Consider the following 21,633-nt stretch of genomic DNA (forward strand, 5'->3'; position numbering starts at 1 on the left):
ACATGTTACTAAACTACATTAGTGTCAATTGGACAGAGGCAAGTTTTTCAAATATAACACTCTGAATACCTTCCTGGTGAGAAATTATTTCCTGAAAAGTGTCTGCTGTTTGCTACTACTCTGCCCGGACGTCTGGTGTTATCCTTCTGTCAAGTTTGAAGAAATTATATTATTTCTATAGAAAATATTTAAWGTTATATTCTACTCTTATAAAAATAACAGGAAGATGCTGCTTCAGTTCCCAGGCTTTAATGAAACATCCTGTAGTCCTTTCTGCAATTTTGTCTCATCACAGTGATATAATCTATTACAACTATGTAAATAATCCTGTTAGTAACCTATTTAGTAATTGAATACTTACGTGTTCATTTTGACTCCCTACTGCATGACTCTCACCAAGATATAGTTCTAAATGCAGTGGTTCATTACAGTTGTGATTGTCCTGTTGCTCATTTGGGTTTCAGTTGTAGAACCATATTTCAGGCAAAATGTTATTCTTACAGAATGTTTTATATATATATTAGCAATAGTTTTCTAATAGTTTTTAATGAACTCTGGAGTAAAGGAGTCATTGCCATTGAGTTGTAGGGTGGCTGTATTTCCTTGCATTTAATTTCTGTGTCCTTTGGTAGCACTCAATTATTTCTCTTGGCCTTGCTTTTATCCAGGTTCTTGTCTGCTAGGTTCTTTATGTTTTTGATGGTGCCRGTCTTTTGACTTTTCATTTTTATATCAAAATCTATTTTATATTTAACAATAACGTCTTTTGGGTTTCATCTCTTGATCTTTTGTATCAAAATCTACAGAGAGAGGGGCGGATGTCGTGGAAAAAGGGGAGGGGCAGAAATCATGCTGAAGATTAATGGCAATTCATTAGTATTGTTGCTATTGTTGTTACCAGACCTTTGGTAGTTTTATTCTCAGGTTACTAGTGTTGAAATGACATAGAATGGGTCTTGCTTTGTATCTATTTTAAGAAGTGTGTCAGCCACCTTTATAAACATTGTATGTGTGCTTTAAAACATTCTGTTCCTCCTTTGTCCCTGTAGGCCTAACTCCACCTACGACCCCTCCTCATAAAGCCAACCAAGATAATCCTTTTAGGACTTCACCTAAACCGAAGTCATCATGCAAGACTGTTGTACCACCTTCAAAAAAGCCCCGCTATAGTGAGTCTTCTGGTTCTCAAGGAAATAACCCAATCAAGAAGGGTCCAGAACAGTCTGAGCTGTACACACAGCTTAACAAGACTACAGTACTGTCCAGTGGACATGAGGAGAGAAAGACAAAACGGCCCAGTTTGCGGCTGTTTGGTGACCATGACTACTGTCAATCTGTGAATTCAAAATCAGAAATACACATTAAAATATCCCAGGAACTTCAGGACTCCAGACTACTAGAATTTAAGGATTCTTCACCTGGGTGGCAGTGTCAGATTTGTTCTTCTTTAGAACAAGACCAGTATTTCAAGAAAGAGACTTTACAGACAAATAAGGAGGGATCCCATGGTAATAACAGAAAACAGCTCCAAGACCAGGAAATTCGGGCTGAACTGAATAAGCATTTTGGTCACCCCAGCCAAGCTGTTTTTGATGAAGAAGCAGATAAGACCAGAGAACTAAGGGACAGTGATTACAGTAATGAACAATTCTCCAAACTACCTATGTTTATAAATTCAGGACTAGCAATGGATGGTCTGTTTGATGACAGTGAAGATGAAAGTGATAAACTATGCTACCCTTGGGATGGGACACAAGCCTATTCATTATTTGATGTATCACCTTCTTGTTCTTCTTTTAACTCTCCATGCAGAGATTCAGTGTCTCCACCCAAATCCTTATTTTCTCAAAGATCCCAAAGGACACGCTCTGGGTCAAGGTCCTTATCTCAACGCAGGTCTTGTTCCCGTTCTCCATATTCCCGATCGAGATCAAGGTCGCCCTGTAGTAGATCCTCTTCAAGGTACGGTACAGCAAATTCATGTATGATCCTTGTAGTTAATAAGAACAGCAAAAACACAAACTTACAGGAAAGAAAGAAAAAAAGCAAGAAATAACTTAATCCAGTGCAACTCCTGAGCTGATTAACTCTCAAGGTTACRGGCTTGCTACAGAAACACTTGTTTCCAATATCCTTTAAATTTGCCAGGTTTACACTTTCTGAGTGGAGGCAGTCAGGTCAGAGGCAGAGCAATTGGTGAGAGATGTAYACAAGTAACCTTTCCCATTATCTGTGAGCTGCCTGGTGCCAATCTAGCTGCAACCTCTATCAGATGAAGTTGACAGTGCTGGCTGGCTGCTCTGTGTTAGCCTCAATAAGGAACATTACAGAAGGGCCAAGAGGGGGGAAATCACTTGAGGCCCCTTAGTTGACCAGGAGATCACAGACTGTCACCGGAAAATCCCACTGGTAACTGAGAAGAAATTGTAAGTTCAGGATAGAGGTAGAAAATGGTGTCAGTAGACTCAAATGGAATGACAGAGGTGAATGTGTTTCTTCCTGCAGATCTTGTTGCGATTATGAGTCCAGCCACTGTAGACACCGAGCACACAGAAGTTCTCCCTTACGTGGAAGATCACGGTCCAGATCACCGTACAGTCGCAGACCCAGGTAGTGCCTTTGGCCCGCATTTGGTTTGCTTTGCAGCTGTTYCTCAGGAGATAATTATAGAATCATGGAATCATTAAGGCTGGAAAAGACCTCTGAGGTCATTGAGTCYAACCTTTGGCTGAATAGCCCCTCTCAACTAAACCACAGCATGTCCACTCATTTCTTGAGCACTTCCAGGGATGGTGATTCTGCCAATYCCAATGCCTAAATGCCCCTTTCAGYGAARAAATTCTTCCTCATGTCCAACTGGAACCTCCTCTGGTGGAGTTTGAGACCATTTCCTCTTGTCCTGTCTCTAATTGCCTGGGTTAATGAAGCATTCCAGAAACTTKTATGTCTAATTTTACTCTCACAAATGCAGGTGCTTGATTTATTGACTAAGTTTTATTTCCTAGATATGACAGCTATGAGGAATATCAGCATGAAAGGCTGAAGAGGGAAGAATACCGCAAAGAGTATGAAAAACGGGAATCTGAAAGGGCCAAGCAAAGGGAGAGGCAGAGGCAGAAAGCAATTGTAAGCACTGTGAAAATAACTTTCGTATTGAAACAAATTTCTGTTTCTTTTCATAGATTCTAACGCTAGAATTCAGATTTTATTTTTTTCTTTTTTATAAAAATACAAAAATTTGCTCATGTATATTTTTTAGTATTCCTCATTTTAAACAAATGCATGTTTTTATAATAATTTCTGTTTTGATGTCACACTACTAACTTTTTCAAGTTCTATAAATTGCAAGTCTTAAGTTTTCACAAGGAACAAATACAGAGAACTGACCAGAGAAAGGGGTCATGCCAGATGATACACAAGTAGATGAGAGCTAGTCTATTTTTTATACAGATATCAGTGAACTTGCATTTTAAACTGTGTATCACCTGCCAGACATATGCAGTATAAGGAGTCAGCTGATACACCAATTGCTGAACTTTCAGAGTGGCTGTAATTGTCTTTACAGCAGGTGCAGACAACAGAACTCAAAACTGGGATCCAAAGACATGACTTGAATTAGAATTTTTTCAGTATCTATGATTTGGTTAATTTTTAAGGTATTTTTAGCAAAATAGTCTGATGACACAATGCAATTTAAAATATCACTTAACACTGGCCCTCTTGAAATGAATATGTGTTATTTAATTATTTTGTTCATCAGAGTTCTCTGTGAAACAACTGAAATACCTGAGGCAAAGGAAATAACCATGTGGGGATAAGCAACTCTCTTGGTTGTTGTTTTACCAATAGGACCAAAGGAAGAATGGCTATTAAGAGGATAGGTGGCTTTTGCCCCTTCCGAATTCCCCACTGGCAACTGCATTTTGATAAATTAAACTGGGATCTGCTGTAAATCTGGACTACTCTTGTTGTTGCTAAGCCAGTTTTGTGGGTCACCTAAACATTTTGATTTTCTGTGTCCTGCTCTTTCCATTCAGCTGTACCTACACTGCTGTTCTGGCTGTGCTCTGGCTCATGCAATGAACTGGTACAGACCAGGACACTTCATCTTCGTTGCCAGATTTTCCATTAGTGCTCCGTCCAGAGGTCACCAAAATTAATAGGTCTTTTTCCCAGTGCCATTAGTGGACTTTGTAGCAAAAGGTGATTTGTTACAGACTTGACAGCATTTCTCCTAATGTGCCTGCAGAACCAAGAGTGTGTAGAGACTGACAGAGACTGGCATAGTCTACAGCAGTGAGAAGTTCTGGGAGTGAACAGACAACTTTATGTTCTGATTTTTGTCTCTGATACTGTAGTTCTTAGTGAGCTTCAGCAAATCATTTCACTTTTCTCTGTTTCAGGTACCCCATTTACAAAGTGTGGGTGATAGGTATATTTTGTAAAGCAAAAGATTTAGAGCTGTAACATGCTCTGCTGTGCTACTCTGAAATGCAGTGAAGGCAATGGAATAATTTTGTTTGGCTTCAGACAGGGCTATATTTAAGTCAATTGTTGCAGTTAGTTTTAAAATATCTGGCTTCCATCTGCTTGGAGATGAACACTACCTTCCAGCAATCATAACTTACACTGGCTGTTCTGTCTTAGAGCTAACACAAATTACAGATTCAAGTAGACCTCTGTCATGGGTGTATCTTGCTACTTCTCAATTACTGTACCTTACCCATATAAATAAACATGAATCCYGCTGAGGAGGTAGAAAATTTGATTTAGTTTAAAACAAACAAATATTTGGCAAGTAGCTAATCAAGAGAAAGGGAAAGAAAAGAAACTTAAAAAGCTSCAGATATGCTGCATCATACTTCCTGCATTAAAAATTCTAGACAATTCAAAACCAAGGCTGAATTTATTTTCTTTCTAAAGTGAGCATTTTCATTATAATTAAATCAATTAATGGAATTATTTATTAATAAACATAAATAAATCAAAACTAAAAATAAATATCAATAAACAGAACATGGCAAAAAATCTAAAATCCAGTCATCTGTGTGGATTCCACAGGAAATGTAGATTAAATCCTATTAACTCCTTTATCCAAAGTCTACCAGCGCTTTTACTTTAAAAATCTGTTTTGAACTGTGCTGTTTTATAYCCTGAGAAAATAGTTAAGGATTAGGAGACAGCACAGAAAGGGAATCTCCAATTTCATTAATTCAGTGATAAAATTTGTATTATTTCYAGCATTCTCTGCTCTTTTTCTTCCACCTTTTGGTTTATGGGTCTCTTTTGTGTTACTCTTTTCATTCTTGAAGGACTCAATTCATTTATCGTTCAGCCACAAGAATGTTCTCTCTCTCTTTCTTTGAGCTCTTTCTACAGTCCCATAAATTTAGATTTCTTTGCTCTCTGCATTGGGGAATTTTTTMTTTTCTTTCTAGCCCATTCTCATACTGCCAGAACTGATTTATGGCCGCACACCTCCAGATGCTGTTAGAAGAGTGCCCAAAGACTGGGCAGTACTAATGCTTCAGCTGTGACCCAGGAYAGGTGGGAAGCACCATGCTAAGATCTCAAGAGTTAGTTGTAGAAAGGATGCACAGTAGAAAAGGAACAGAAGTTATGACAGAGCCAAAAGTCATCATGTATTGTGGAAGCAGTATCTGAAATTAGCCTCTGTGGGACAACAGGCATGGGAAGCATAGGGAAAAATGAGAAAAAAATAATACTATAAATTTTTTAATCTGTCAAAATCATATGTGAAGCAATGCCCTCTGATGGTGCAGGCAGCTTGTATTTTGGCAGATGTGAGGGCATTTTGACAGAATACTGAGGAGGCTTGTTTCAGAAGCCTGTGCTCATGCTGTRTGGCGTGGGTGTGTTTAAAGGCTGCCCCTTCAGGCTTGCACACACCACCTTCGCTGGAGGAGATTCAGAGCTACAAGCCTGAGATAGTATTTTCCTGAGTAGAATCCTGAATTCCTATCTAGACTTACAGCTATGTACAGGTGATTTGACTTCAAAAGTTACAGTGATACACTTCTCATCTTTTCTTCTTTTCCGCTCTCCACTTACTGGAGATTCAGTGCCTTTTTTTTGTGGACTGAGGTCTTAATTTTGAGCAGGCATGCTTGAAAAATAYAGGCTGAGCCCACAAAGTACTTGGAGAGTAAAAAAAAAGTTTTGTCATTCTTCATTCATTCATTCATTCACTTGTCCTTTTGATTGTGATTCCTTTCCTAAGTGAGAATGTGTTAGCACAGTTTAGTTTGATCTTGATTTGTTTTATTTCTGGGTCCTGATTTTTTTTTTAATATATTCTCACTGAATAAAAATGGTCCTCTGCCAAGACTTGCTCAACTATAGAATGCTAGCCAGATCATACTGAGACACATGTACTATGAAATTTGAGGAGCTCTTCAGGACAGGACAGTTAGTRCTTTGTGGAAACTGGGATGCAACTCACACCCAAGGCACATCCATGACTTGCCAGGAGGTCTGAGGACACCTTTTTTCTTCTGATACAGCCCAGGAAATTTTGAGTTGTGTGAGCTTTTACTACAGCAGTTCATTAGATTGTGTGGCAAATACTTGTCAAAGCGTGGCACCAGAAATAGCACATTCCATTTTTGGAGTCACTGGCTGCTGATTCCTCACTGAGATGGTGCCCCAGAGCTGGGAGGTTGAGGTGTCTGACGAGCAGCTCAGTGTTGTGGCTCTCTGCTGCTCCGCCACTCTGGCCATGGTACTTTTTGTGCAGCCACATCCTCCATGCAGCTCATTTACTGTGTGCACTGGCTACTGCCAAGAGGTGTAACAAAACCAGGTTRTACTCAAGTAGAAAGTGACAATTAACATTACTGCTTTTCATTTTTAAATGCTGACAGCCTCCATGAGACAAGTATCAAGAGTCCCAGTCCCAGAGAGCTCACAGACGTAAGAAGATAAATGTGCTGTGAGGCCACTGCAGCGGAAAGAAACACATGGTTTCAAAGAAAATAAATGGCTCTAAAACAGGAAGGCAGGAGAAAGGTGGTTTCATAAATGAGTGCTTGCCTGCTCTAAAGTCTAAAACCAGATTCAGCCTATAATAGAGTACATTTCCACTTATGAAGGATTCAATGTATGTTGTATATTTAGTTTGGATTTTTTTGTTGTTGCTCATCTTTATGGCCTAGATCCCAGGTACTCTAATTTTGCTGTATATCTTTCTGAAAATATATCAAATGGGTTACCTAAATTTTGAGGTTTACTGGTCCATCATTATTTTTCTAGCTGTCACCATGGAGTGTGTCTGAACTATTCTGCCCTCAGTTACCCACACAGCAGCATGTGATAATCTTGTTCTTTCTTTTTTTTCAGTTTTTGTGATTTTTACTTTTGCCATTCATACTTACAAGCCATACTAATTTTTCTTTACTCAATTTAAAGAAATTTTTTCTCATTATTATTACATCAGAATCTTAAGCTTTAATGGCTTTTTTCCACCCACAGCATTTCTATTTTTACAACTCCATCCAACCAATCCCCTTGCATTTTCAAAATGATGGTTAGCCTTCAGCTCTAAGGATAAAAGTCTTCATGGCTTTCTACTGGAAGAGAAGTCACTTGGTACAGAAGGCAACACAGGCGTGGGGTGTGTACCCAGCCAGCCACCTGTGCTGGAGCGAGGAGCAGAGCCTTTGCAAGCCCATAGCAGAACCCTGCTTTGAAATGCTCCTGCATTTCTTCTCTCAGCTTCACATAAAGCCTTACCTGGCTCTTGGAGAACTAAATATGCACCACAGATGTGCAGATGAAAAGTGGTAGGAAAATGGGAACAGCAGCACAATGCTGTGTTACCTCTGGAGTGGCTGCCTTCCATTCCCATGGGCCCTGCTTAGCAGCACCACAGGCAGGCAAAGCCAGCAGCTGTTGGGGGAAGAAGCCAAAATGCYCTCTTTTTCAAGTAAAAACTGACACATCTAATGGTCTGTGGTTAGTTCCTTATAAATACTTAGGAATAAGRGAGCACAAAAAATAAGTTTTGTAGGAGTCCTTTGCAAGACAAGAAGATCCTTATCACCAGCTGTGGAGGACAAGCGGTCCCTTTATTGACCCTTAGATGTGTAAGGTACATCCTGGTCATATTTTCTCATATTTTGGTATTCTAATGCTTTAGTGTTTCCATTTGAGACATAAAATACTGCTTGTCAGTCAGAGATTTTCTGCCACGCCTTCCTATTCAAATGTTTCTACTGCAATGAAGAAAGAGCAAGTTTATGAGAAAAGATAGACATGYTAGGTATGAGGGAGTTGACTGGACTATTCTTTTTTTTTTTTACCTGGCAGAGCAATGAGACACACTTAAAGCTTATGATGCAAAATAAATCATGCTTTTTCCCTCACTTTCGTGAGGGGAATATGAACAAATACCTTCTAGAGTTTCTTGCGATTCCTTCTGCCCATACAAAATTGAAAACAAAAGCTTTTCTCTGCCATTCTCTAGGTTTCCAAGTCATCTATCATATCCTCTAACAAGTGCAGTAAACAGCTTACTTAATATGCACATATAGACTTACACATGTAACTTACTATCAAAAAAAGTTCTTTAACATTTAGAGGTGTGTTGTAATCTTGTTAGGCTTCTATAGCTCTTATTATTAATGGGAATAAAAGGAAGGTGTCTCTGTGAATATTAATACATTCTTCATAGTGACTTCAAATAAGCCAGAGTTAACCAAAGCAGTGACAATGCTGTATGAGTCCTGTGTTCTCTGGTATCTTATTCCATCATGGCACTCTGCTTAAAAAAATACTTGAACCCATCTCCTCATATGTGCACACTGGCAGACATATGGTGCATTTCAGCTTTAAATTTGAATTTCCTTAATTTTGCAGGTTTAACTTATTCCCTTAACAGTAGTTTAACAGGCTTTTTTTTTTTTAATTGTTCAGTTTTGGTTTATTACAGTTGTCTTAAAGGGATATTAGAGATATAAAGGTTATTAGAGGAATAGAAGAAGGAAAAATTGCACAGGCATGCAGACAGACTTATGGGAAAGTGTGCAATAGATATTTCCATCACACTGTAATATAACAATCTCCATGTCAGTGAGTGAAACATTATGTTTTTTTTCAGTTGAGATGAATTATCTCAGCTAAAGTATATTAGACAGTCTGCTGTGTTATGTTCTGCTCCATCTGGTCAGTCATTTAGGTTCAATAGCAAGTATCAATGGAATTGTTTCTTATCAAGTGTTTCAGTGCGGTTAAATCCTTGATTTGGTAAAACAGTCTGAAAAAGTAATTACTGTGCATATGCAGATTTTCCTGTTCTTGAAGTTTATGGCAGCCAACCATAGTGAAAGTAAGCAGAATTGGAATGGGGAAAATTGAAGAAATGCAGATTTCTGTTGCTTGCACTCTACAGTCCCTGGTTCACAGAAACCCTACCCAAACTCCTCTGTCAGGAAGGTCAGGGCTCCGGACTGGGACACAGTAGAGGCAGAGATAAAAAGCAGCAGCTGTCTGGAAAGTACCCTCGTGCCCTAAATGTATGGCTGCCCATGAGCACAAGTCCWTTTAGCCGTGCTAGCTTCCCCAAACTGTGCTGCTGTGGCAGAGGATAAGGGCAGCTTTTGGACCCTGCATTTTGGGAGGTGTGACATTTGAAAATGGAAGTGTCTGTCCCAGCATTGTTACACAGGACTACCAAGGCACTCATGCCGGTTCTTTACGCAATCAAAAGAGGCAGTAGTTTCAAGTATCTAAATGAGATACTTGCCTGGTCCCACTGGTTAAGGAGAGCTTGTACTTACTTTGGTAGAGCAAACAAGGACTCTGCTGGACTGACCAGGGAGCTATAAGGGACACAGGTATTTCTTGTGCCATTCCTTGGTGGGAAGGGCTTTTGGATAGGAATGTTTGATTCTTGTATCTCTGTTTTCTGCAGTTTTATACTTTCATTTCACAGGAGCTTTGATTAACWGGATCTGAGCCCCTGAGATTTGTGAGGCCAGGAAAAGAGTCAACAAAAATAGTTTTCTGAATGTGCTAGTAAGAAGGAGTTTCTGCTGGGAGACAGATATTTTAGTGTCGCCTTCCTGCTGCAGGAATTGTTTGTTTATTTTGCATTAAATAGTTCCTGGGAGCAAAGTTCTCTCCTGGGAACACGAAGCCAAGATTTTCAGCGCCCCTAACTAARAGTTCTGATGGCCTCTATCTCAAATGAATACTCAAACAAATAAAGAAGTGACATCAATATAATTTCTGGTTTTACATGTGTTTTGGTCTAATCTCAATTGTATTGTCCATGGTCCAAGAATGACTAGTGCTTTATGCCTCTGTGGGGACTCRTGGAAAAGATACATTCTGTGCTATATCTGAATTGTAACACTATAAACTACCTGTCTCTTCAGGCTAGAATGTTTCTKAGCAGGAATGCAAGTCTATATTTAGGTCCCTAGTGCCTTTTGCATTGCACAGTTGAGGTGCCATTAGCCTTTAGGCACCTCCAGGTTACGATAGTCATGAATTCTCAGCAGTCAGTGTAGCTCCTTCGGCATTCGGCACCTAAATTCTGCACAAGTCGCAGGTGCCAAAGCTGATGGTTTAAACTGACATTGCTCCACTGACTGACAGATTTACACCAGCTGAGAATGTGGTGGTGGTTGGATTTATGGGGCTGCTGTGTGGGTGTGTAAAGGATGAGCAGCGGGGCCAGTAGTGCCAGGCCAGAGGCAATTGGAGACGGGGAGGCTGAGCACCCAAGCCATGTATAGCTGGGGCTTCTTTGCCCTGATTACCTTAAGGTCAGTGCTCTAAAGAACTCCTTTTTCCTTTTTCTTTWCTTGCAGCTCACTAAGTGGCTCTACCCTCAGAAGAGTGTTTATCCTAAAATGCAAAAAATTTTTGAAGTGACTCTTGCAGGGCTTCCTAGTCTGTCCCTCATTCTCCTGAGCATTACCACTAAGGAAAGAAGGACATGACTGTGACTTGATTGTTATAAAAGTATCTGATGCTTTGTTCCAAGTATTGAAAGAACATGCAGAAGACACCCTAGCCTAGGGACTTCAGTCAGTTGATTTTTATTCTGAATAAACCAAAAGGAAATGGTGACTGCAGGATATATTTTACTGTCCTGTCATTGCCCCAGAAATATTTATTTTAATAAAAGTCATCTTTTYGACCCAGTCCTGGTTTCAACTGGGATAGAGTTAATTTTCTTCTTAGCAGCTGGTACAGGACTGCATTTTGGATTTAGTATGAGCATAATGTTAATAAGACATTGATGTTTTAATTGTTGCTAAGTAAATGAAAGACTTTCCGATTTCYCATGCTCTGCCAGGGAGCAGGTGCACAAGATGCTTGGAGGGAGCATGGTCAGGACAGCTGACCTGACCTGGCCAAAGGGATATTCCATACCATATGGCATCATGCCCAGTATATAAACCAGAGAGAGTTGGCTGGGAGAGGCAGATCACTGCTCAGGGATAGGCTGGGTATCAGTCAGCGGGTGCTGAGCAATTGTAGTGTGCAGCACTACTGCCCTAGTTTCTCTAGGGTTTTATTCCTCTCTCTCCCCTTTTAATTACAACTACTATCATTATAATAATAATTTTTATTATTATGTCTTACTCTGTTTCAGTTATTAAGCCAGTCTTAGCACAGGCATTTTACCTTTTCTGATTTTCTTCGCATCCCACCAGGGAGCAGGGAATGAGTAAGGGTCTGCATGGTACTTAGCTGTTGGCTGGGGTTATAGTATGACAGCTTCAGTTTTCCCTCTATTTTAGGGTATGGATTATTTATGGTGGAGCAGGATTGCAGGTTGAATCAGCTATTGAGTCATATGAGCTTATAACATTATKCGTGTAAAACATTTTGTTGTGTCTGTGGTACTCTTATGCAATTACTGTGTTACTTTATGCTGCTCTGCAGCTGAGATGAGTTTTGCTCAGCATTTTATACATGGCAAGAGAAAAGGAGCTCCTAGTTTGGAAGAGTTTGCAGTCCTGGATGGGATAAAAAGGGATAGGATACAAACAGGAGAAAATTAGGATACAAACAGTAACAGCGATCAGTGAACCCTTCCAGGAGCACACCACCTGACAAATGTAGTGTCATTTAGATACTTTAGATGCTTTCTAGAAGAGAACTATTTCACTTACTTGCGAGATGCAGTAGGTCTTCCACGAGAGACTATTATTTCTATAATTGTGTATCACCTGCACATCTGTGTGTRTTATTTGCATGCATGTATGTTACAGGTTCATTTCTATTACACATTTGTTAAAAATATCCCTTCCCAATTGCTCTTTGTCAACAGGAAGAACGTCGTGTGATTTATCTGGGTAAAATCAGACCTGACACAACCCGAACAGAACTGAGGGACCGGTTTGAAGTTTTTGGTGAAATTGAGGAGTGCACAGTAAATTTGCAGGATGATGGGTAGGAACTTTTGAGATTAATTCTTGTTTGAGAGCTGCCATATGTAAAAAATTATGGCAGTAAAATTACTGGTATGGGAGTTACCAGTATAAGTCCTGTGACAGATGACATGCTGAGTTCCAAACCTTAGTTATTTTCTTTCATCCTTATTTATTAATCTTGGTAGTTGAGATTTCCTGTCCCAGAAATAAGTATTTAGCTGCATGACAGGACAATCATGCTGATAAATGGATGCAGTACTTGTGGCATTTCCACTGCTGGGTCTCTGGCAAGTTCTTGCTTTCAGGAAGGGGTTACACTAATATGTGTTAACTCTTTTCAGCTTTTGTTCACAACTGTGTTTTTCAATGGCAGAGACAGCTATGGTTTCATCACCTACCGCTATACTTGTGACGCCTTCGCTGCTCTTGAAAATGGATACACTTTACGCAGGTCAAATGAACCTGATTTTGAGCTGTACTTCTGTGGACGCAAGCAGTTTTGCAAGTCTAACTATGCAGACCTAGGTAGGTATTTCCCTCTCTGTGAGTTAAAGGGTACATAACTGGAATCTTGTAATTCAGGAGAATTTAGGGTTCGCTTGTTTTACGTTTACTGCTRATATCGTTTAAATGATTGGAGGGGTGTTGAAGAAAGTGATTTTCACTTGTTGTAAGAAGTTTAGAAGTCTACTAATCTGAGCTGGCTTCTTTTAAATATTCTAAACTCTGAAAGCCCATTTCCATCATCATCAAAAGTAAGTTCCCAATATTCAATAATACATTTCTAAGTTGTAAAGATAGCACCACAGAAACCTCCCACATGCTTTACTATTTATGGAATAACTGTTTGATTCCCATATCTCATTTATGTGTAAGAGTAGTAAACAGAGGACAAAGCAGATGCCTCAACCCAAAACYTTCAATATGATTCTTACTTTGCCATGAGTTCTGTTGTAGATGGGCAGAATTTGCCAGGGGCACTCCTTAAATTTAATTCATAGTTACTCAGTTTTGAAAGCTAGAAGGGCTTGTGGCCAAATCTGACCCTTAGGGTGGCAAAAGCCACTGATCTCAACTAGTGATTCTAAAATTGTGCCTTAGCATCCATGTATGAAGGTGTCTCCYTGCAGGGACTTCCACTGATGATGTAAGAGGCTCCAACCTGTGGAGAGTTTAGCAAATCTCGTGGTGTTTGCAGTTACACTGGTGTGGGGCTCTGTGCACACCAGTCTCCAGCCCCCAGGATGCTGTGATAACTCCAGTACCAAGTGTGTTTGCTGGCTGTGACAACCCTGCTGGGTCTCTCTGAGTCCTGCCTGGGCAAAAATGTATGGTTCTGACCCATGCTCTGAGTCAGGGTATGGTACTTCCCCTTGCAAGGATTTTTGAAGATGTTCAAAGTCTTACAGCAGGAATACTGATGTTTAATACATGCATAAAGAGTCCGTGCAGACTACCCAAAACAGCCTCTGTAATATTACAATATATTATAAACTCACCTCTTATTTAATTACCTTTTAAAATGTAAAGTATTCATTAAATGTTAAACCTTTCCTAATACCTGTATAAATAGACTAAAGGCATGGGAAATATTCTTTTCTGAATAACACAGCAAGGCACATTTTGCTGTTGAATCTATATTAATCAGATATTGTGGATTTTTTTATGAATAAATGACCACAGTCATTAAAATCTCTCATAACCCTGTAACACAGTGCTAATGAAATCTTGTATGTGCTGCCCTCGGCTTTGTACAAGGCAGGAAGTGAATACAGATATATTTTTTCTAACCAATTGATGTCTTTTCGAAATAAATTATAAAGATGATACGCATTGTTCACAATGAATATGCTATAATTCACTTCAGTGGCTAAACAGATAATGTAAAGCTAAGAAAAGGCAATTGACTGCTGAAGAGATATAGGGTTGATGTTGAAAATATAAAAGCTAGCAAGACATTTGTCGAAATGTAGGCTGATAAAAACAGTAAAACCAGATTGAARTCTTGCCTCGATTTGACTTATCTTCAGCAATGGAAACCAAGGTCATCTCTGTATCCCAGAAAATCTGGGGTTTAAAATAAGTTGTCTGAAGGGAACCCTCTTGAACATTATTCATCACTGGGAGTATTCCCTGTCAGTTCTCTCCATAGTGAGTGGGATTCCCAGAGTRTCTGTGAGCAGACTATTTTCACTTTGTCCTGCTGACAGCTTGAGCTTCTGTACTTCAGACTGCATTCCCTGTATTTTGCAGAGTATCTGATAGAGCAATATAAGGAAATGGCAGGATGAACTTTAAAATTCATGAGCTGGTACCAGGACAGAGAGAATTAATCAGCTTTGGGTTGAGTACAGAAGAAAGAAAACACTTGGAAATAGTAGTCAGAAGTTTAACACCTCTCCTCTGYGAGAAGATATTGTCTTAACAGAACTTGTAATGAACATTTAATGCACAGTGTGTCTTATAGTGGTAGATGGGGAGTTCTGATTAATTCAACACAAGAAATGGCAAGAAAAGGGTACTCTCATAAAGGAGCTGTGACACAGGAACTGGAGAGAGTCAGTGTTGAGCAGGGCTGACTCCAAAAGGAAATTCAGTGCTTGCAGCCATGTCAATAATTGCTGTACTGGAGCTGTGTGGCCACAAATGTCCAGTCCCTTCTCTGTGCTCAGAGCAGACTGACRTCCGAGTCTGGCAAAGCTGGAGCAAGTGTCCCAGGTCACAGGGRCTGGGCTGCTGTGTCTGCTGTGAGTTCCATGTGTGGTGCAGAGAGCTGGGAGCCCACCCTGACACTGCTCACACAGCCATGCAGAGACCCTGCCCAGAATTGCTCATGCTCTAAACAAGCAAACCCAAAAAGATGAGTTGAAGCAAAACCAGAGATTCTGGGAGGTGTAGTGACATCCACAAGACCCCAAGGCAAGGCAGACAGAAACAGCTGTGTCTTCTGTGCACTGCTCACTGGCTGTCCTGGCTTTCTTCAGAACCTTTCTCAGGAGAATTAGGTCTTGGATATTGCATGTCATGAAACAGCAGTTGCAAGACAAAGGCGGAGTTTTGGTTAGGGCATCTGTCAAGATTCTTGGGACTATGTTGAGACCAGTACACAAGCCTTGGTGCTCAAGTCCTCGAGGAAACTGTTTTGAGTTAATCTACTCTAGATGTACATGCGATTAATGGTTCATCCCAGCTGCTGGTGACTGTACTGCTTCTGTTAAGTCCTGCTTCTTGCCAGAAAACTCTGTTCATGCCTAAAGCATGAATGATAATTTATAAGCTTTTATAATTTTCTAAAGTTGTGGTTGTAAGTGGATTGTTTCTTCAGAGCCTTGTGTGTTCTAATATACAGAGACAATAAGTGGTTCTTGCCTCTTACCTAAACTTGCATCCTTTTGGTTTCAGATTCAAACTCAGATGATTTTGATCCTGCTTCCACTAAAAGCAAGTATGACTCCATGGATTTTGATAGTTTACTTAAAGAGGCACAGMGGAGCCTGCGTAGGTAACAAGCGTGTCATCCAAGGAAAACAAAGGGATGGCGAATACCTCACGGACATCACGTCCTTCAATAACGGACAACTAAAAAGTCGTACTTAGGAATTTCTCCTACTTTACACTCTGTTCAAAACCATGGTTTACATGAACACAGCTGCTCGAGGAGTGGAGGGCAGGATGCTGTCCAGTAAGCACACGCATGTCCATGGGTGTCAGCTTCGCTTTCGCGGGTGAGCGGTGGCGGGGGAGCCGGGCGTTCCTTGCGAGTTCAATGCAAATCACGAGACATGGCAGCAGTTCCACAGAGATACACGTACAACGATGAACTGCAAAATCTGTACATATTGCATTTTAACAAAAAAAGAACAAAAACAAACAGAAAAAAACCCCAGTGTGAGAACTATGGCTGCTGATGTCTGGGGATCAGACACTGCTTTTCTTTTTTTTTGTAAAGAAGCTTCTTCTCACAACATGGTGATAATATGACAATCCAGAAGAAACCACAGGTCCCAGAAGCCTACAATCTGTCTTAGCTTTGTTTTTAGATTTTTTTTTTTTTTGGTTGGTTTGTTTTTTTGGGGTTTTTTGGGGTTTTTTTTTTGCAGAAAAGAAAATTAAAAGGCTCAAGCTTCCCTAACATTTTGAAGTTTCATCTTTTAATTCTGACACCCATGTAAATGTCTACAACATTGATCTTCCACAGCAAAATTTTCAAAGCCTTGTTAATGGTCAAATGTGCAGCTTGTTCAGCGATTTATTCTAATGAGCGGACGTGGTGTTACATTATTAATGAGAGTTGGATATAACTATCTGGGTGTGTGCACAGATAGTTTATTTGCTACATTCTCTAAAGTAGTTGAGTATTTACAGATGTTAAATGGAGTATTTTTATTTATGTACATACCGTATGACGATGTTCTTTTTTGTTACAGCTATGCACTGTAAATGCAGCCTTCTTTTCAAAAACTGCTGAATTTTTCTTAATCAAAAATACTCAAATGTAATTATATGAGGTGAAACAATTATTGTACACTAACATATGTAGAAAGCTGAACTTACGCTTATATATATTTGATTGTAAAAAAAAAAGAGAAAAGTGTGTGGGTGAGGGTGTGAGTGTGCAAATGTGTGCGCGTGTKTCTGAGTGCAAAATTACATTACACACATTCATCCCTTCTTTGGTGAGCTTATATAAGAATTTTGTCTAGAATTATCCTAGCCCAAAAGATATTAACCACCTTCTGCAGTATTTTTCCACATTTTTCTCATTGCTTGATTTTCTTTTGCAGTTTTATACACTGAATTTGTTAGGGGAATGAAATTTTCTCATCTAAATTTTTCTAGGAGATATCATAATTTTATGTAAAGTCTCTCAAATGGGTAATCATTAAGAAATGTTTTTATTTTATGTATCAACAGTAGTTTTGGAACTAGAGGTCAAAAATCTTTTTAAAATGCTATTTTGTTTTAATTTTTGTGATTTTAATTTGATAAAAATATGCTGAGGTACTAAGTACAGTATGATTTTTACAGTAATTCTGTGTCTAAACACTGTTCTTGAAGCCAGTAGTCTTTTCATTGGCAGAGTTTAATGATGGTATTTATCTATATTTTTTACAGTTATGCATCCTGTATAAATACCAATCCTTCATTCCTTTGTTTACTAAAGAGACATATTTATCAGTTAWAATTATCCTATTTATTATAAATTATGAGATGACTAAAAGAATAAAAAGGCCAGTGGAAATTTTATACCTAGGATGCATGATGGTTGTCAGTTTGGAGTAAGCAAGTGCTTTGTTTGGAAATTCTGCTTTTGCAGAAGCAGTGGGTTGGTTTTGATTTTTTTCCTTTCTTTTACTATGCACTAGCATGGCCTCAGACGTGCCCATGACATTGTTGCTGATGACATTGCTTCTGTTAAATTAAATAGAAACTTCAGGAAAGAAAAAAAACCACAAGAGTATAAACTACTGCTATTCTGAGCATCAGAATTTCATCTGAACTCAGAGTTTCTAGACTGAATCAGCAAAGTTTGGAATTTGCTTGTGAATGTATAGATTTGTTATTCTATTACTCTTTGGCATTCATGACTCCTCTTAAAGGTATGGCACACCTAACTATTTAATCTACTTTCCCACTCCAAATCTTAGAGAACTGATTCTATCCTCATACCAGTGCAGTTGATTTTGATGGCTGCATTCATTTTATCACCAGCATATTGTGTTCTGAGAGATTCCACTGTCTGTCCTGTCGGATGCTTGCTTGATTTTTTGGCTTCTTATTTCTCAGTAGATAGATAGCAATAAAACAAAAAAAAAAAAAGCAAAGAACTTTACTGGAGGTTCTGTGTTACAAATGTAACATTCTTTACTCTGCATAATTCTTGTTGTTGCTCTGTAGGTTAAAAATGCAGGTATTTTAACTTTGTGTGAATGCCAAACTAAAAGTTTACARTTTTCCTTTCTGGATTTTGAGTATCTTCTGTTGTAAAGAAAAATATTAAAAGCAATAAATTATTTTTAAGAAATCAATATTTAGTATATCATATTATGTTTTCAAGGACCAGATGCATTACCTATTTTGCCTTTACATTTCTGTGATTAAATTTTAAAATGTTCTCTTTTGCCCTAGATTGCTGACTTTAATAAATTGGTGTGGGGCTTGTGTGGGGGGCATTATTTATTTTTCACCAAGCAGGCATAATGACGTGAGTCAATTTTTTTTTTTTTTCACTGGCCTGGCAAACATTCTCATCTTGAAGATGGCTTTCCTCTGTGGATTTACAAATTACATATTAAATTAATAGAGCTAGAATTGCTGAATAAAACTATTTGGAACCTTCATAGACACTGTAGTAGGAAACCAATCAAAATACAAACTCGGTGTTTACTTTTGTTTTTTTCTTCCCCGAGAACATTTCAAATTAGCACGTGTACCACGCTGTCACCGGAGGCAGATTGCAGCATAGCTCTGTGTGTCTTTTATATGAAGATTGTCCTGTTGCTTTCATGCTGTGGTAAGTACCACRTCTGCAATACAGGTAACAGAACTGGCACTTAGGAACTATGGTCTTTCCTATGGCTGTAACTGAGCAATGCCTACAGAATGGGAAATTATCTAAATACTAACCCAGAGGGAGCTTAAAGTTGAAGAAGAATATCTGTGCTAAACTACTCTGAAAAGCAGTTGGGCTGCCATCACCAAGAGCAGCACTGAGAGGAAAGTTTGTGCCTCTGGGCTAATAATACTTGGGTCAGTTGAAAAAAAAAAAAAAAAAGAAAACAAATGCAAAACAACCACAACTCCTTCTCATCCCTTTAGATGTAAGCCTACAGTAGGTAATGATTATGTGTCCTTTTTAATGGCTGTAATGAGAACTTCAATCACTGTAGTATAAGATCTGATCTATAAATGACCTAGAATAGCCATGTAATATAATGTGATGATTCTAAATTTGTACCTATGTGACAGACATTTTCAATAATGTGAACCACTGACCTGATGGAGCTACTGTAAGATTTGTACAGTAGGTGAACATGTAAAGCTGTTGGTTGGACTATGCTGAACAGGGAAAACGAGATACTACTTAAGCCCAAGCTGGGCTATTTTCCACCTGCCAATTCTACATGTACTTTTGTGGTTTAATTCATTGTATGAAAATTCCTGTGATTTTTTTTTTTTTTTTAATGTGCAGTACACATCAGCCTCACTGAGAAAATAAAGGGAAACGAATGTTTCAAATCCATTTCTGTTTCTCATTTTTATCACAAGTGACAGGTTTTTTCCCCCACAACTGGTTGTGTACTGGGTTTTATATTACTCTTTCTAGTGGTTGTAATTTATTTCAGATGATAGGCCAGAGCATGCTGCACTTTGGGCAGGGGACAGCATCACCACTTTTAATGCATTTAATGGTAGAAAGGTGCACTGTGCCTTTCTGCCATGAGTAGCCAAGTCTGTTGAAGAGCCGTGCTGCAAACCRCATAGGAAAACTTTCAAAAAATCCTTGGTGGCATTTAAGAGCTACTGGTTTGAGTTAGAAGGGGATGGGGAATGTCAGGACTTTTCTATCTGGCCACGCTTGGATCCCAGTGCAGGTGGTAGGGAACGAAAAGTGCAAAATGGTTGGTATCTTCCTTCCTAAATGATAAACACCTGCACTAGGAGTAAGCCTGTCGTGGAGTCCTTCATCAGCCCCTGTGTGAMCAGACAGATCAGGAGGAGCAGGCAGGTAGGTGGCTGGACAAGTGTGGCTGTCCCAAATCCTTTGTGGGTGATTCAGTGTGCAGTGGGTAGTTTCCACACCAGCATTGCCCGGGGCAGGCAGCAGGCAGGCYCGGGGGTGGCAAGGGACATTCACACCCTTTCCTTCACAGGCACAGACAAAGGACAAGAATTGCTKTTCTTTGGTTTGCCCAGGGTCCATCCACAGGTAGTTCCAGGTTTTGGCTGTAGGCTGCTGTGTCAGCAGCCATTTCTGGGGTCTGCAGCACAACACCGTGTGACCGAGATGAGTCTGTCATCTGCTGCCACCTCAGCAGGGACCCAGCTGCCAGGCGAGGGGGGACAGCTGGACAGCCTGCCTGAGCTCTCTAAGTAGAGGACTACTGAATTCMTTTGGAAWAATTGCTTTTCTCAAGACAACTAGCCTCCACCTCATCTCTGTTCCTARCATTGCYGTTTAATTTATGCTCCATAACTTTCAAAAGTGTTTAGCTTTTGCATTTTTAGCATTTACTAATCCAAACGRTTGTGCTTGGCTCTCACAAGGGTGGTAGAGCAAAGTTCCTCACTGTGTGGGATTTACATTGTTGACTCACTGCTCCTGATCAAATTAATGCTTAAAATGTAGCAGGCCAAATCATTCCTGATGTACTTCGTCAGTCTTGCCGCTGTTTCACGAGGCATGAATTTAGGCTAATATTTCTCCAGYTACTAGGCTTTTTAATTTCATTTGTTTATTCATTCCATAGTTTTGCATAGCACTTTAATGCTTGCCAAAAAAAAGCACTCCACACTAGATTTCCAGGAAACTGTTGCCTCCCATCTCCTCCTTTTTGGTTTTTTTTTTTTTTTTTTTTTTTTTTTTTTTTTTTTTTTTTTTTTTTTTTTTTTTTTTTTTTTTTTTTTTTTTTTTTTTTCGTAACATCAGGGCTTTCCATTGCCTGTTACCATGGGTCACCATTTTCACCCACGGTGAATGCTGCAATCTGAGCACCTGAAATCAGATTCAGGCACCTCAATGAGTGGCCTGATTTTCAGAAACGCTGAGCATCTCGCAGCTCCCATCAACTTCAATTAGACCTGCTGTCTCTCAGCACTTCTAAAAATCAAGCCACATATTTAGAGCCCCAATTCAGCACAGCATTTTCATTTGTGCTTAAGTCTGTCCTGATTCAGCAAAGCACTTAAGCATGAGTGTTTTTAGATCCATTGAAGTCAAGTGCTCGGCTGCTTTGAATAAAAATAGACTCCTGGACTGGGGCCTAAGATTCCAAATACAGAAACCAACACCTAATTTTAGGCTCCATTTGGAAAACTTCTGCCTCTCCTACCACCCTTAACCTTTAATGCTTACAGAAAACACAAAAACAGCCATCAGGTCTTAAGGAGGAGAGAGAGAGGTTTAGGGAAGGGAAGTGAAAGCCATGGACAAAATTCTTCTTTGTGGAAAATGTTTTGAAAACTTTAAATCCCACTCTTGCAARATGCCTTCATTGATCAC

General features: G+C 39.4%; 1 protein-coding gene across 1 annotated transcript in view; it reads left to right on the forward strand.

Moving 5' to 3' along the window:
• Positions 1–16,475, forward strand: part of PPARGC1A (PPARG coactivator 1 alpha) — a 63,892-nt gene extending 47,417 nt beyond the window's left edge. Inside the window, exons 8-13 of the mRNA XM_057365070.1 lie at positions 1,050–1,962; positions 2,506–2,610; positions 3,006–3,126; positions 12,308–12,429; positions 12,784–12,935; positions 15,813–16,475. Coding sequence (XP_057221053.1) covers positions 1,050–1,962; positions 2,506–2,610; positions 3,006–3,126; positions 12,308–12,429; positions 12,784–12,935; positions 15,813–15,916 — 1,517 coding nt within the window. The 3' untranslated portion in view covers positions 15,917–16,475. The remainder of the gene's footprint in view (positions 1–1,049; positions 1,963–2,505; positions 2,611–3,005; positions 3,127–12,307; positions 12,430–12,783; positions 12,936–15,812) is intronic.
• Positions 16,476–21,633: the final 5,158 nt, after the last annotated feature.

Source organism: Malurus melanocephalus, unplaced genomic scaffold (assembly GCF_030028575.1).
Source record: "Malurus melanocephalus ecotype Western Australia unplaced genomic scaffold, MMel_1.1 scaffold_47, whole genome shotgun sequence".
In the NCBI taxonomy this organism is placed as follows: domain Eukaryota; kingdom Metazoa; phylum Chordata; class Aves; order Passeriformes; family Maluridae; genus Malurus; species Malurus melanocephalus.